Below are 14,524 nucleotides of genomic sequence, written 5' to 3'. Positions count from 1 at the left end.
GAAACTATATACACACAAGCAACCCGAAATGGACTCAGCAGCTTGTGTGTGTGTGTGTGTGTGTGTGTGTGTGTGTGTGTGTGTGTGACAATAACAGTCAAAGAAAAAAGCCATTAATTTGAGAGGGAATGAGGAGAGAACATGGGAGGAATTGGAGAGAGGAACAGGAAGGGGAAAAATTAAATAATTAAATTTTAATTAAAATAAAAAATAAATTTAAAATATTTTTATATGTGTGTGTTTGAGTGTGTCTATGTGTGCAAGGCACATGCAGGTGCTTGTGAAGGCTGGAAGATAGCATTAGATCTTCTGAAATTGGAGTTACAGATGGTTGTAAGCTACCAGACATAGGTGCTGGGAACCAAATCTGGGTTTTCTGCAAGAGCAGGAAGTATCCTTAACCACTGAGCCTTCTCCCTATCCCTCTAATTTTGTTAGTTTGGTTTTTTTGAGACTAGGTCTCTCTATTATATACATCTCGCTGTCCTGGAACTTGCTATGTAGACTAGGCTGGCCACCTAGTTTCTGTCTCCTCAGTGCTAGTGGTTAAAGATGTGCATCACCACACCCAGCATGTAGCCCAGGCTGGCCTGTCTCTACCTCTCAAGTGCTGGGATAACAGGAATATGCCACCACACAGTTTTTTGGTTTTTGAAAATGTTTTTTATTTATGAAGGTATGTATGTGATGTGATGTGATATGATGTGATGTGATGTGATGTGTGTGTGTGTGTGTGTGTGTGTGTGTGTGTGTGTATGATGTATGTGGGCATGTGTAATCATGTCATGGTACCTGTGTCAACATTGTGGAGTTGGCGCTCTCCTTCTGCCTTTTACATGGGTTTTGGGGATTGAATTTAAGGCACCAGGCCTGCTCAGCAAATGCTTTTACTTGCTAAGCAATCTCTCTAGTCCCCCACAACTACTGCCCCTCCCACTTTGGGAAATAGGTTCTCATGTAGCCCAAGTTGACCTCAATCTATGCAGCCACAGCTGATGCTGAATTTCACATCCTCCAGCCTGCACTCGGATTAAAGCATGCCCCACCACGCCCCATGGAGCTCAGGGCCTTGTCCACGCTAGGCAAGCACTCTGCCAAGTGAGCTACAGCCCCAAGCCCAAGTTCTGTTTGTGCCAATTCAAATGCTGTTGATGACTGTTAGCCCACAGAAGGGACTCTACAGCGTCCCCAGCTGTACTGCCTTGTGAGTGTCCAAATTATTCCAGGCCAGTGCCAAAGGGACACTTGAAGGTGCTCATCATTCAGACCATCGGGCAAAGCTTGTACGCCCAGGGCTTCTGAGCTCCAGGATGTAGTTTCAGTTTCTCCCTCCTCGTAGAGGGAAGTACAAGCTACAAGCTATGTCATACCTTCTGGGGTTGATGTACTTTCTGGCTTTGGCCTTGAGAATCACATACTCACATGTGAACTCAGAGATGAAGGCCAGCATACCCTCTCGGCCCTTTCCACCCCTGCCATCTCTGTCACAGCCCCCCCCCCCCTTTTTTCTTTTTTTTTTTTCGAGACAGGGTTTCTCTGGGTAGTTTTGGTGCCTGTCCTGGATCTCTCTCTGTAGACCAGGCTGGCCTCGAACTTACAGAGATGTGCCTGGCTCTGCATCCCGAGTGCTGGGATTAAAGGCGTGCGCCACCACCGCCACCCAGATCAGTCACAGCCCTTTCAGTGCAACTCCTTGACCACTTAGGCCTGTGGCTTCTCGTGGGGCAGGATGCTTCCTCGGTGCCGTTCCCAGGAAGTTCTCCTGCAAATGGGAGTCTGGAGGTAGATTTCTAGGAGTGAGGTGGCAGTGCTGAGGGTAGGGATCGCACTAAACAGAGCCCATGGGCTGAAGATAAACATTTTATTTGAAGGTATTCTTCAAGGCACATGCAGCTCCCATCATGGACCTCTCTGGGACTGCTGTCCCAACCCAAGGGAAATGTGAGCAGGGGCCAGGTCAGAGGCCTGTGGGGGGCACCTGGAGGCCGACTGGCAGATGAGGTCTGAGAGCGATGGAGAAAGCAGTGGAGAGGCAGGGCCGGGGTGGGGACATCACAGACCCCAGCTCATCCAAACTGGCCTAGAGCCAGAGTGTTAAACTCCTGGTTCCACCGGAGGATAACCTCCTCACTTTTAGCCGGGCTCAGCACGTTGTAGTTCTCGTTCATCATACATCTCATGCGGTACACCTACAAAAGGATCATGTGTGTATGGAGCATGAAGTGAGGAGGCTTGAGAACCAGGGGCAGGCGCTAGAGGGCAGAAAGGAATGCAAGTGGGGCTTCAACAGTTCAACCTCCTTCAAGACGGAGGAGGCCTAGACTCAGGAAGCAACTTACCGTAGCAGGCTACCTGATGAGTAAGGCTGGGAGGCTGAAACTCAACATCCCGTTTTCAGGCCAGCTAAGGGTCTCCCGCTGGGTCCTCAGGGCCCATCCCTCCTTTCTGCATCTCCCCTGCCCACTCCTGTCTGAGAGGGCCTGACTCACTCCAGACTAGGAAGAGGAGGAGGCACCATGTAGAGGTCTCTGCCTCACAGATGCAGACAGGGAACTGTTTCCACAGCCCAGCTTCTGGAAGAGAAGGGCTCAGAATAGACCCTCCCAGGAGGGTCTGGGACTGGTAAGGGGTGAGGACAGGGTAGGGGCTCACCTTCCGATTCTGGTTTTTCATCAGGCACTGTTGGCTTTTGAAGGAACAGTAGTTTGGGTACTGGACATAGTCTGTGTCACAAATCTACACCAGGAGCCAGGGAGAGGGACAGAATATCAAAACCCTGACGGGACACCGCTCTCTCAATTAAGAGTCATGGCAGTCCTGGTGGGCCAGGGCCGTAGAGAAGCCAGCCTCACACAGCTGGGCTGCACCCCACTGTACCTCCTTTTTCCTGCTCCCACCCTCAGTGCTGGGTTCCTGGGAAGCAACCAGGTGGTAAGGGGAATCAGGAGTGCCCTACTGGTCAGCTGATTGGGGGTATAGAAGGAGGTAGTTAAGGGTCCAGTGCATGAGTGGCCAAGGGCTTGCTTAGTATACATAGGCCCTTGGTGCCATGCCTAGCAACACACACACACACACACACACACACACACACACACACACACACACACACACAGAGGTGAGAGTATATAGAACACAGGAAGGGGACCCAGCTCATGGTCCAATTATCAGGAAGCCTGTTGATCTGTTGATGATGGGGGGGGGGGGCAAGGCGCTCTGATAAGGGACAGTGGGTCAATCATTCTCCTGTAGACCTTGCCTGCTGTCAAACCATGGTGTGGGATAGGGACCCGCTCTCAGCAACCATAGTTGACCAACAACTCGGAGGTGGTAATTTGGGGGTGAGAGGAAATGTGCTGATTTTATTGATGGGGAAAGCACTGGACAAGACGGGGAGAAGGCTTCAGGCTGAGCCAGGGAGGCAGGTTCCACAGGGCTGGGCAGAGTCGAGGCTTTGACTGTAGCAGTGAGGAGAACTTGGGCCTGCAGTGACTTGACCAATGCCACTCAGCAAATGACTGGCTGACCCGGGGCTAGAACCTCTATCTCCACCTCACCTCCCAGTCTGCAGCCTTCTCCTGGGACAGGGCTCCTACTGCTTTGCTGAATGTGACCCTCATTTACTGGGGGAAGGGTCCACTGGAAGAATGGTAGGAGGCCACTATGGACTGGGTCTCAGAGCCAGGGTCGCAAGCCCAGGCTTTCCAGAACACGTACCTAGGAAGAACTGGGAGTGGCCGAGGGGGCTACGGTTGAAGAAAAGGGTCTGACCTTCGTGGGGAGATCCCCATCCTGGAAGCTTAGGAACTCAGCCTTGAGCCATTTGGAGACTCGTTCATCTTCACAGCCCTTCATGGCAAGCCGGTTACACCAGAAGTCAGAGCTCAGCCCTCCATACATATCTAGCCCACCAAAGCGGCCTTTGTCTGGGATCCTCGCCTGTGGACACGAGGCATGTGAGAGGCACAGGCCTCTCCACCCCCAGGCCGCCTTCCCATGTTCCCTTCAGCTTTCCCACCGCAGGCTTCCCGGTTGAGGTACCTGGTTGCCGGTGGATATGCTCTGGGATGAGAGGAAGGGGCTGATGAAGGGTATCTTGTGGGAAGCATCACAGTGCTGCCTCAGCACGTTGCTCTCAGCATGGCACTGCTCCAGCTTCAGGGAGCAGAATGCACAGAGGGGACAGGCAGCTGTGTGTCGCCGTCCAAGACTGTCACAGACCTGGGACAGGGGTTTGAGTGAGAGGCTGAGTCGTGGCAGGCTGCCCTTCTCTTGCATCAGCCCCCCAGAGCACACAGCATGACGGTTGATGTTTTTGTCCTAAGGCCTTTCGCTAGGCTTTTCTGCCCTGTCCTCCTTCCTAAGACTCCCTCAGGGACCTCCCCTCAGCTCTCAAGTAAACTTCATCTGCAGGTGGCATCCTCATCTTTATTACCAGCTCTGATTTCTTCCCCAAGCTCCAAATTCTCCTTGCGAGGTAACTCACAGGCATCTTACATGGGGGAAGGGAATCGTCCTTGCTTAAGCAACCTGAGAAGGACTGTAATTCTCTTCTCTATTCCATTAATGACAGTGCTAATCCTATTTGCAGAGGTGACAGTGCTGGCCAGCAGAGGCAGGGGCATCATAAAATGGAGTCCTGCCTAAACTACTTGGCAAGACACTGCCTAAAAAAAAAAAAAAAATAAGCAATCAGGGATTTACCCTCTTGGGAGGCAGAGGCAGGAGGATCAGGAGTTCAAAATCCTCAAGTTCCAGACCAGCTTGGCCTACAGAGATCCTTTCTTTAAAATCAAAATAAAAAACCCAGTCAGGCACGGTGGCACATGTCTTTAATCGCAGCACCCTGGAGGCATTGACAAGTGGGTCTCTGAGTTCCAGGCCAGCCTGGTCTACACGGTAAGGCACTGTCTCAAAGTCAAAAACACCAAATAGATGTCATTAAGCCCATAAGTACTAACAAATAACATTGGCACTTACTCATGCGGAGAGCGAGGCTCCAGGCAGTTAAGAACATTGCTCAAAGCTGGACATGGATCCAGGTCTTTCCATCTCTCAGACCCACTCTCCATCAAATGCCTAGTTCCAAACCTGCCAGATCCTGTAAGCTCTTTCAGAGTGGGGTTACCCATCTCCCAGCTGAGTGCTGGTCCTGAATGAGTGTCATCAGCATAACCAGAAACATCTGGGCCAAGCACACCTTCAGTGAATCCCACCATCACCCAAGGCGCAGCCTGAAACAGGGTGTGGGCTCCTTCTCAGCCCCTGCTTACCCTGTAGCAGCTGGCAAGGGAGATAGCAGCATGACCCTGACCCCAACCCTTTATGAGTTTTCCCTTTCCTGCAACATTAAATGCCTCAGGTGGCATCCGGACTTTCCACTCTATCTTTTGACTCTGTCTTCGGCTACTAGGTGCTCAGTAAAACGGACTCTGTTCCCTTATCCAAACATACTACCCTGAGTCTATGACCTCTGAATTCACATGTTTCCAAAAAATGTCTCTCCAGCACACCCTTTCGTAATACTGCGGACTCCACACGAACCTCCCGCGTCAGGCTCAAGCTCCTTCTGGCCAGAAAATGTGTTCATTCTGAGCTCCTCACGAACTTTCAGGTCTTGCTTTCTTTCTGCAGAGCCTTTGTGCGTACTGCTCCCTCTACTAAGAACCCTGCAGCAGCGGGCCCTCCCTTTGCCTTGCTAACTGCCTGCAGGTCTCAGCTTAGACTCCAGTTCCCCTAAGAACATTCGCTGATCATTGCAATCGTGCAGAGTGGCCTGTTCACGACACCACCTGCTTCCTCGGCGCTGTCCCCTTGTCCCCTTCACAGTGCTGACCTTCGCACAGTGCCCAGCTTCACTGGTTGTACCAGGCATCAAATCCAAGTGCCTTCCTTGGACATGAAAGCACTCTCCCACTGAGCACGCCCCAGCCTTATTTTTCCATCTCCTTCTCCCCAGCTAGTTTCCGAGAGCGAGCAAGCATTGAATCTGCTCTGCACACGGCCAGCGTCCCAGGTGTCTGGCAGACAGTTGGTGCCCACTCAGTGTTTGTTGAAGAAACAGATGAATGAATGGTAGGTTGGCTCTCAGTGGTTGTTTGCTAAATTGTACTGTTTCAGAATCAAGGAACTGTGTGTGGTAGGGTGCACCTGTACACCCAGCTACTGACTACTACCAAGGCTGAGAAGAGGCTCACTTGAGCCTAGAAGCTCCAAACCACGCTATGCAACAGAGACCTTGCCTCAGTCAGTAACAATGACAGCAAAGGAGCACATATCTTTCTGGGCATGGACTTGCTAATTGTGGAAGAAATGTCGGAACCGGAATCTTTTTACAGACTCCCTCAAATGCTGTGGTGGTAGTCTTGATTGTCAACTTGACTAGGTCTAAACTCAACTAGAAGGCAAGCCATGGGGCACTCCTGTGAGGGACTCCTTTGAAGAGACTCTTTGAAGTGGGCAGAGCCACCCTAAATGTAGGATGGGAACTCAGATGAAAGGGAGATGGGAGAAGGAAGTTTTCCTTTTCGTCCCCTGGCCTTCACTCTTGCTGGCAAGTCCATCTATTCTCTGCTCTCAAAGATGCATTCCTTACTGACATTAGAACCTACTTCTTTGGGATTCCCATGTAGACTGAAGACCAGAGCTGCTGCTCTCCAGGAACCTTCCTTGCTTCAGTACCTGATTGGGACTGCTGAGACGTCAGCCTCATGGATTGAACGACGACCAGATCCTTGGCCTCTCTAGTGTGAGACAGCCATTGCGGGACTACCCAGACCACATCATCTAAGCCAATCCAATAAGTCCCCTCTCAATATATCCATCCATTCTACTGGTTCTGTCTATTGAGAGAACTCTAATACAGACTATGGCACCAGTCCCCATGGTGACAATTACCACCTGATGGCAGGTGGCATTGTGGAAAGCGCAGTGTGTTTTCCTTATTTGAATACTTAAGGATTGATTTTCCTTTCTTGTACATAATTCTTCTGGTGAAATCATCCATAGACTTGCAGAATGCCTTATCCACCACCGTGGTACTGCACACAGCTTTGCTTCCAATCAAGGAACTCACTTCTAAGCCAGAGAAGTAGTCAGGCGGCCTGTGCTCATGGAATTCATTGGTCTTACCAGGTTTTCTACCATCCTGAAGAGAGCTGGCTTGATAGAGAGATGGAATGGGCTTTTCACTTTTTCAGTTTTGTGTGTACGGATGCTCTGTGTGCGCGTATGTCTGTTCACCACTTGGTGCCCTTGGAGGCCAAGAGAGGGTGTCAGATCCCCCTGCAACTCGAGTTACAGATAGTTGTGAATCACCAAATGGGTGGTGATTAGAATTAAACTTGGGTCCTTTGGAGGGCAACCAGTACTCTTAACCACTGAGCCATTGATCCAGCCATTGATCCAGGAATGGCTTTTTAAAAGACAGTTACAGTGCCAATTAGATGGGAGTAGCCTAGAGGACTGGGGTAGTGTTTTCCAGAAGACTGTATATGTTTTGAATCAACCTCCAATATACACAATTATTTCTTCTATAGCTAGGATTCATGGTCTAGGAATCAAGGAGTGGAAATGAGGATGGTACCACTTACTATCACCTCTAGTGACCCACTAGGAACATTTTTTTCTTCCTGCTCCTTGGACTTTTCTGCTCTGCTAGCCTAGAAATTTTGGTTCCATAAGGGGGAGCACTCCAACCAGGAGTCACAAAAAATATTACATTTCATTAGGAGCTAAGACTTCCAACCTGGCCACTTTGGGCTCATGATACTTTTAAGCCAACAAGCTAAGAAAGGAATACATTTTTAGGAGGGGTGGTTGATCCAGACTACCAAGGGGAAATGGCTTCCTTCTTCACAGTGGAGATAAGGAAGATTATGTCTGGAGTGCAGAAGACACTTTCAGGCTCTTGTTCTCAACCTTCTTCCTAACGCTGCGACCCTTTAATACAGCTCCTCATGTTGTGCTGACCCCCAACCATAAAATCATTTTGTTGCTACTTCATAACTGTAATTTTGCTACTGTTCCGAATCATAATCTAAGTATCTGATATGCAGGTTATCTGATATTCGACCCCCCCCCCAAGGGATCATGACCCACAGGTTGAGAACCACTGCTTTAGGGCATCTCTTGGTGTTAAGTTAATGCCCCAGTGATGAAGCAGGACGACAGGATCCAAACCCTCAGGGATAAAGGAAAGGGTCACCCTTCCAGGAAAGAACCAAGGCCTTCTGAGGTGCTTCCGGAGGGGAGGAAATACAGAACGAGCAGTAGAAGAAGGTAGTTACAAATACCAGCTAAGTTCATGTGACCAGTCACAGAAATGAGGATTGTAACCGATGTGCTTCCTGTCCTATTTTGTTAAGAACATGTTTGTGCATAGATACACATATATTAAGCAGACATTTGTTTTCTTTCCTCCATTTCTTATCATGTAATGCAACACCCACTGAGATAATATCAGTGTTTAAGTACTGTAAATATATATTATCATATGTAAATTATGGGACACTAAAACACTAAGCATTCCTCAAGGGATTTTGCCACCTATTCTTAAATAATGTGTTTAATCATATGTGGGGTAGTTATATCACATGTAGGCAGAATTATAATTGTCATTTTTTTCATGTGGAAATTGAGCATGACATGAAGAGATTGGGTGTCAATTGACAAGGGGTGAATTTCTGATGGTGAATCTTGGTTGTCAACTTGACTGGATTTGAAATCAACTAGAAACAAGCCACTGGGGCTCCTGGGAGGGATTTTCTTGACCAGATCATTTGAAGGGGGAAGACTGATCCTAAATGTGGGCAGCACCCTGCAGTCTGATGGGAGAAGGCGGCTTTGCTTTTCGCCTGCTTGCCTTCACGCTTGCTGGCAAGTCCGTTATCACGCTGACGCGGCATTCCTTTACTGATTTTAGAACAAGCTTCTTCAGGCCTCCAATGTAGACTGAAGACCAGCAGCTCTGCAGGAATCCTCAGGCCTCCAGCGCCAGTCTGGGGCTGTTGAGACATCCAGCCTCACAGATTAAGCAACTACCAGATTCTCAGCCTCTCCAGCCATTGTTGGACTATGTGGACTGTATCATGTAAGCAAATCTGGTAAGTCCACTTTTACTATATATTCATTCTATCAGTTCTGTTTCTTTAGAAAGTCCTGATACAAATGGTTTCTGTTATACATTGTTTTTTGGGAACTGGGGATTGAACCTAGGGTCTTCTGCACGCTAGGCAAGTGTTCTACCACTGAGCTCCATCCTCAGCCCCGTTTACTTTTTTATTTTGAGACGGGGGTCTCACTAAGTTCTATTCACTCTGCTGCCCATTCCACAGAGTGAACTTGTGACTCTTCTGCTTCAGCCCCCTAAGCAGCCGGGACTATAGCCTTCACCACTAGACCCAACAGGAAGAGGTTCTATGAACCTTCTGAAAAGAAAAAGAGCCGAGTCTGAGGCGCAGCTAGGTACTGAAGATGCTGAACGGGATTCAAGGGATGGCTTACAGCCTGAAGACTTGAAGAGCTTAAGGATGCATTCAAGACCAGGCTGGCTTCCAGACTAGGTCTTCAACCTTCCTCCATGGTGGCTGGAGATGTCCTTCCAAGGAATCTCTTCAACTATGTCTCATGGTTTCCTTGCCCAGCCCCCTCACCCATGGCTCACACAGTGCCAGGCCCATGGGATGTCCAGTGGCATGTATCCATTAAATAGCATGGTGGACATACCGAATCCCCGAAGCCAAGGATCTCCTCCTCCATGTAGCTCCAGGCCTTGGCTGTGGGAGTCATGGTGCAGGTATTCTCCATAATGGAATAGCATAGCACCATCATGGTCTCCGTGTGGGGCAGCTGCAGGAGGCTGCAAGAAGATAGTACAGACTGGTGGGGATGGGCTAGAGGGGGGTGGGGTAGAAAAACCACATCTACTCTTCCCCTCCGCTAAGCAGTTGGTCTTGGTCATACGCATTCAGCATGCTTAGCAGAGGACTTCCATCCTGCAGTCTGAGAGGACCTTGGACCAACTGCCTACTTTTACAAATGAGGAACTGAAGTCCAACATGGAGAAACAGTGGCTGGAGAGATGGCTCAGTGGTTAAGAGCAGTTGTTGCTCTTCTAGAAGACCCAAGTTTGGTCCCCAGCACCCACTCTTGTAGCTCACAACCACCCATTTACTGTAGTCCCAGGGGATCCGGCGCCCTCTTCTGGCCTCCATGGACACCTGCACACATGTGCATACACACACACACACACAGACATACACACATACACCTAAGTAAAAATAAAATAAAGAAAGAACAACAACAACAAAATGGAGAAATAACTTTCTGAAGGCTTTAGTGCTAATCAAGGCCAGAGATAAGACCAGAACCCAGGGTGGGGCTTAAAACAAGGGTTGGCACAGAACAGGAGGGGCCCGCCATTGCTAGCTCTGCCTGAAGCCTAAGCAGGTCTGAGTGGGTCTGGAGACCAAAGCTGGTAAGTGGGCTTCGCAATTCCAAAGAAGGCAGCAGGGACGGCAGGGCCCATGAGGGGGTCACAATCTCCTGTACCTGCCAGTGCTTTGGCTTCTCCAGGAGTTATCGTACAGTTCATTCATTTCGTCCATTTCTTGGGCTGACCGAATGAGCTCCTGGATGTTCTCCATCATCAGTGGAGCAGAGTCCACTTCTCGGACCCGGGGAGTAAAGGAGGAAGGGTTGGGAGACAGAGACTCTGACTGAAACTTGGGCTCCGAGTAGGACTGCAGATTGGACACTGACTCCAGGCCCTCCTCTGTCCCCTGCCCCTCTTCCTGCTTTGTCTCCTCCTCCTCTTCCTCCTCCTCCTGCTCCTCCTGCTCCTGCCCGTCCTCTTGTTTATGATCTTGTACTAGCTCCTGCTTGTGCTGCTCCTGAACTTGCTTGTGACCGCCCTGCTGCTCCTTGCCGCCCAGGGACAAGGACGACTGAAGCAGCTCCTCCACGTTGTTGTTGAGCCGCTCAGGCCAAGGCTGGAAGGCCTGGCGTTGTTCTGTGGCTGCAGCGAGGTTCGGAAGGGACCAAGAGAGAAAAGAAGGGATCAGACTTCCTCCCCATGGAGAACTACATCTGTCCAGCCGAGGCTAGACTTGAAGTAGTCCAGCCTCGGCTACCTCCTGAGCTTGAGGCTACATGAGGCTGGAGACCCTATCTCAAAGACAGTATCAACACAAGTTTTTACATTTGCTTGTTTTTCAATCAAGAAATGGGGGCTGGAGGGTGGTTGGTATAGTGCTTGCAAGCACGGAGACCCCAGTTCAGCCCTTAAAGTCTGTATAAGGGCTGGGTATGGGAGGGAGGGCTGGAGAGACGGCTCAGAGGTTAAAAGCATGGACTGCTCTTCCCAGAGGTTCTGAGTTCAATTCCCAGTAACCACGTGGTGGCTCACAATCATCTCTAGGGAGAGCTGGTGCCCTCTTCTGGCATGCAGGCAAAACATGCAGACAGCACATCGTATACGTAATAAATCCTAAAAAAAAAAAAGCTGGGTCTGGGAACATGTGCCTATACTCTGAGTGCTGGGACGGTGGGGACAGAAGGGTGTTTACAGGCTGGCCAGTCAGCTCCAGGTTTCAATTAATTACTATTACTATTATTATTATTATTATTTTGGTTTTTCAAGACAAGGTTTCTCTGTGTAGCCCTGGTTGTCCTGAACTTGCTTGTAGACCAGGCTGGCCTTGAACTCAGAGATCTGCCTGCCTCTGCCTACCAAGTTCTGGGATTAAAGGCATGAGCCATCACCACTTGGAGTTACAGACAGTTGTGAGCTGCCATGTGGGTGCTGGGAACTGAACCCAGATCCTCTGGAAGAGCAGCTGGGGCTCTTAACCACTGGGCCATCTCTCTAGTCCCAGCTCCAAGTTTCTTGAAAGAATCAGTCCTCAAAACTCAAGTGGTCTAAGCTGGACATGATGGTACACACCTTTAATCTTAGCATTCTGGAGACTGAGGCAGATCTTTGTGAGTTCCAGGGTAGCCTGGTCTACATAGTGAATTCCAGGCCAGCCAGGGCTACATAGTCAAACCCTGTCTCAAAATAAATAAATGTGGTGACTGAGGAAGACATTCAGTGTTGACCTCTGATTTTCACATACATGTACACACACACACACACACACACACACACACACGAACTATTTGTACATAGTCAACAAACTAAAATCAAAATTAAAAGATATTCCCATAACGAATATGTTGGTGGTACATGTCGCCTCTCTACTTGCCTTACAAATGTACTTGTTCCCTAGAACAAATGTTACCTTTATCCATCTCACCTAGAGAATACCATGTATTCTAAGGAACTAGCAACTAATTCCTTCTATTTGAATGAGGGGGATCCTAGGAATCAAACCCAGAGCCTCATATATGCTGAGCATATATTCTACCATTGAGCGATGCTCCCAGTTCAAATACTCTCTAAAATGAAAATATTAATTACAAAAGGCCTGGAAGGTTTTTATTTTTATTTTCATTTCACGTGTATGGTTGTTTTGCCTGAATATATGCCTGTGCATCACATTCATGCAGTGCCTGTGGAAGCCAGGAGAGGGCGTCAGCTCTTCCAGGCCTGCCCTGTGAGGGCTGGGAATCGAGCCCAGGTTCTCTGGAAGAGCTGCCAGAGCTCTTAACTGGAGATCTGAGTTTGAGGCCAACCTGTCTTCGGGACTAGGAAAAGCAGATTCTGACGAAGGCCTTAAGTGATAGTGAAGAAGCTCTGAGACAAGAGAGCCTTGACTTATTTCACGCAAAGCAGAAGCTTCTCGCTCTTCTCCCCAACTCATCACTCTTACCGTGAAGGTTTGACACCCCGAGCCCTGGGCACCGTGGTTTCCCAACATGGGAGGTCTCACCTGTGGCGTGGGATGCCATGGGGGATGTCATGGTGGTGGCAGGGACTTCTGGGGGAGAGTCTATCTCCTTGAGAGTGTTGGGTGAGAGGATGGAGACTGGCTGGGAGCATCGGACCCTCTGCAAGAAAAGGAGGAGAATGGGAACGCCTTTTCCCAAGAGCAGCCTCCCCAGCAGGGTCCTCCTCAGTCCCCTGCCCAGCAAGTCACAGCTTTCACAGCTCCTGGGCAGGGATGAAGGAACACAGTTCCTCTAGGGAGCCTGTAGTCCTAAGAGAGGGCGTTTGTTTAGTCCACGTGCCTGCCTTCACTCTTTCCCAGCTGACTTAAATAAAAACATGGATCCTTTGATGCAACGGAAGGAAGGGCATACATAGCTCTGCCTCTCCCCAGAATCTCTTCTCTCCTTTACTCAGAGCAACAAGGGTTGTTCAGCCCATGTGGGCACCTGAAGTGAGACCGTACTCACCTTGGCAAACTGACAGGGAGATGAACTAAATGATGCCCTTCCTGGACACCTTCCTCAACTCCCCACTCCCACAGACTCTACCTTGGTTCCGGATCAACAGATCCAGCCTTCCTCACCTTGGCGTAGTAGACGTGGTTGGAGCAACGATACTGAGCAAACTGGCAGAAGGATTCAAACCAGGAAGCATACGGGAGGTCAGAGCAGACAGCACCTAAGGAAGGACAGCACCCACGGAGAGTGGCTACAGGAAAGCCTGGGCTGCGTCAAGGTCTCCACGAGTGGAGAACAGGTTCTGGGGGGAGCTGCCAGCTGTGTCCCTGCCCCCTCTATGAGCACGAAGCTTTTGCCCTGAGCCTAGTGGACCTCTGGGTGTCTAGGTTTCCCCCCCCCCGGTCTGGCCCTCACCATCTGGTACCAATCCGTGGTTTTCATATTGGTCCAGCTGGACGAGAGTGGGGTTCCGGCAGCCGTGAGTTGCACGGAGGCGGCAGGTGGTCTCTGCCTTCCAGGTTGGGGTCAGCAGGGCGAAGAAACGTTCATATTCAGTGGATGAGAGAGGGCTGCCTGGAGTGGAGGCCGAAGATGAATCCTCAGCTGAAAGAGGTGTTACAGGCAGGAGCCGCACTGCAGGGAACGGGGACAGACGAGAATGGACCTTACCCCCAAACATACTCCGTGTCCAGTGGCCAGACCCAGACTAGAAGTAGACGCCCATGAATTAAGAACTGGCATGTTACATGTAGTGTGTGGCTGTCGGGGGAGTGGGGGGTGTCTTGGGTGATGCCTGATAACTAGGGTGTCCCTAGAGATTTCTAGGGACAAGAGATAAAAGTCCAACCTTTCCCAAGCCAGGAAGTGGTCCAGTTCTACCACATGGAGACAGCCGTCTCAGAACCCGTGAAAAAGGGCTCCCAGGAGGCAGGGGCCTCAAGTCCTTTGGGAGCATAAGGAATCCCCGGGGAAGATCCACCCGCGTTTTCAGGCCAGGGCAGCCTCCGTCGGCCAAGCCTCGCCTCTCACCTTCCAGAAGCAGCAGAAGGAAGCCAGCAGCTAGTTCCATCACGGCCCGCGAAGATCCACCCGTGTTTTCACACCAAAGCAACCTCCAACGGGCCAAGGCTCGGAGAGCTGTGGGTCTCGGGCGGCTAACGCGGAGGCAGGAGGCGCGGCTGCTACGTCACAAAGGTGA

General features: G+C 50.1%; 1 protein-coding gene across 2 annotated transcripts; it reads right to left on the bottom strand.

The window, feature by feature from the left end:
• Positions 1-1,847: 1,847 nt before the first annotated feature.
• Positions 1,848-14,520, bottom strand: Acrbp (acrosin binding protein). Of its 2 annotated transcripts, none has more exons than XM_059258597.1 (10): positions 14,356-14,520; positions 13,741-13,899; positions 13,452-13,546; positions 12,870-12,987; positions 10,549-11,014; positions 9,724-9,856; positions 4,039-4,218; positions 3,769-3,936; positions 2,653-2,736; positions 1,848-2,189 (listed from the first exon to the last, which is right to left on the bottom strand). In XM_059258597.1, exons 1-10 carry the CDS (start codon positions 14,393-14,395, stop codon positions 2,067-2,069), a joined length of 1,566 nt encoding a protein of 521 aa, XP_059114580.1. In that variant the 5' UTR covers positions 14,396-14,520; the 3' UTR covers positions 1,848-2,066. The 2 variants fall into 2 exon arrangements, with proteins under 2 accessions (XP_059114580.1, XP_059114579.1); XM_059258596.1 differs by having other exon boundaries at positions 13,741-13,959; positions 14,356-14,519.
• Between the last annotated feature and the right edge of the window lie 4 nt (positions 14,521-14,524).

The sequence above is a fragment of the Peromyscus eremicus genome, chromosome 3, assembly GCF_949786415.1.
Source record: "Peromyscus eremicus chromosome 3, PerEre_H2_v1, whole genome shotgun sequence".
Lineage (NCBI taxonomy): Eukaryota > Metazoa > Chordata > Mammalia > Rodentia > Cricetidae > Peromyscus > Peromyscus eremicus.
Note: the sequence above shows the minus strand (reverse complement) of the source record. Positions and strands in the feature narration are given on the sequence as shown.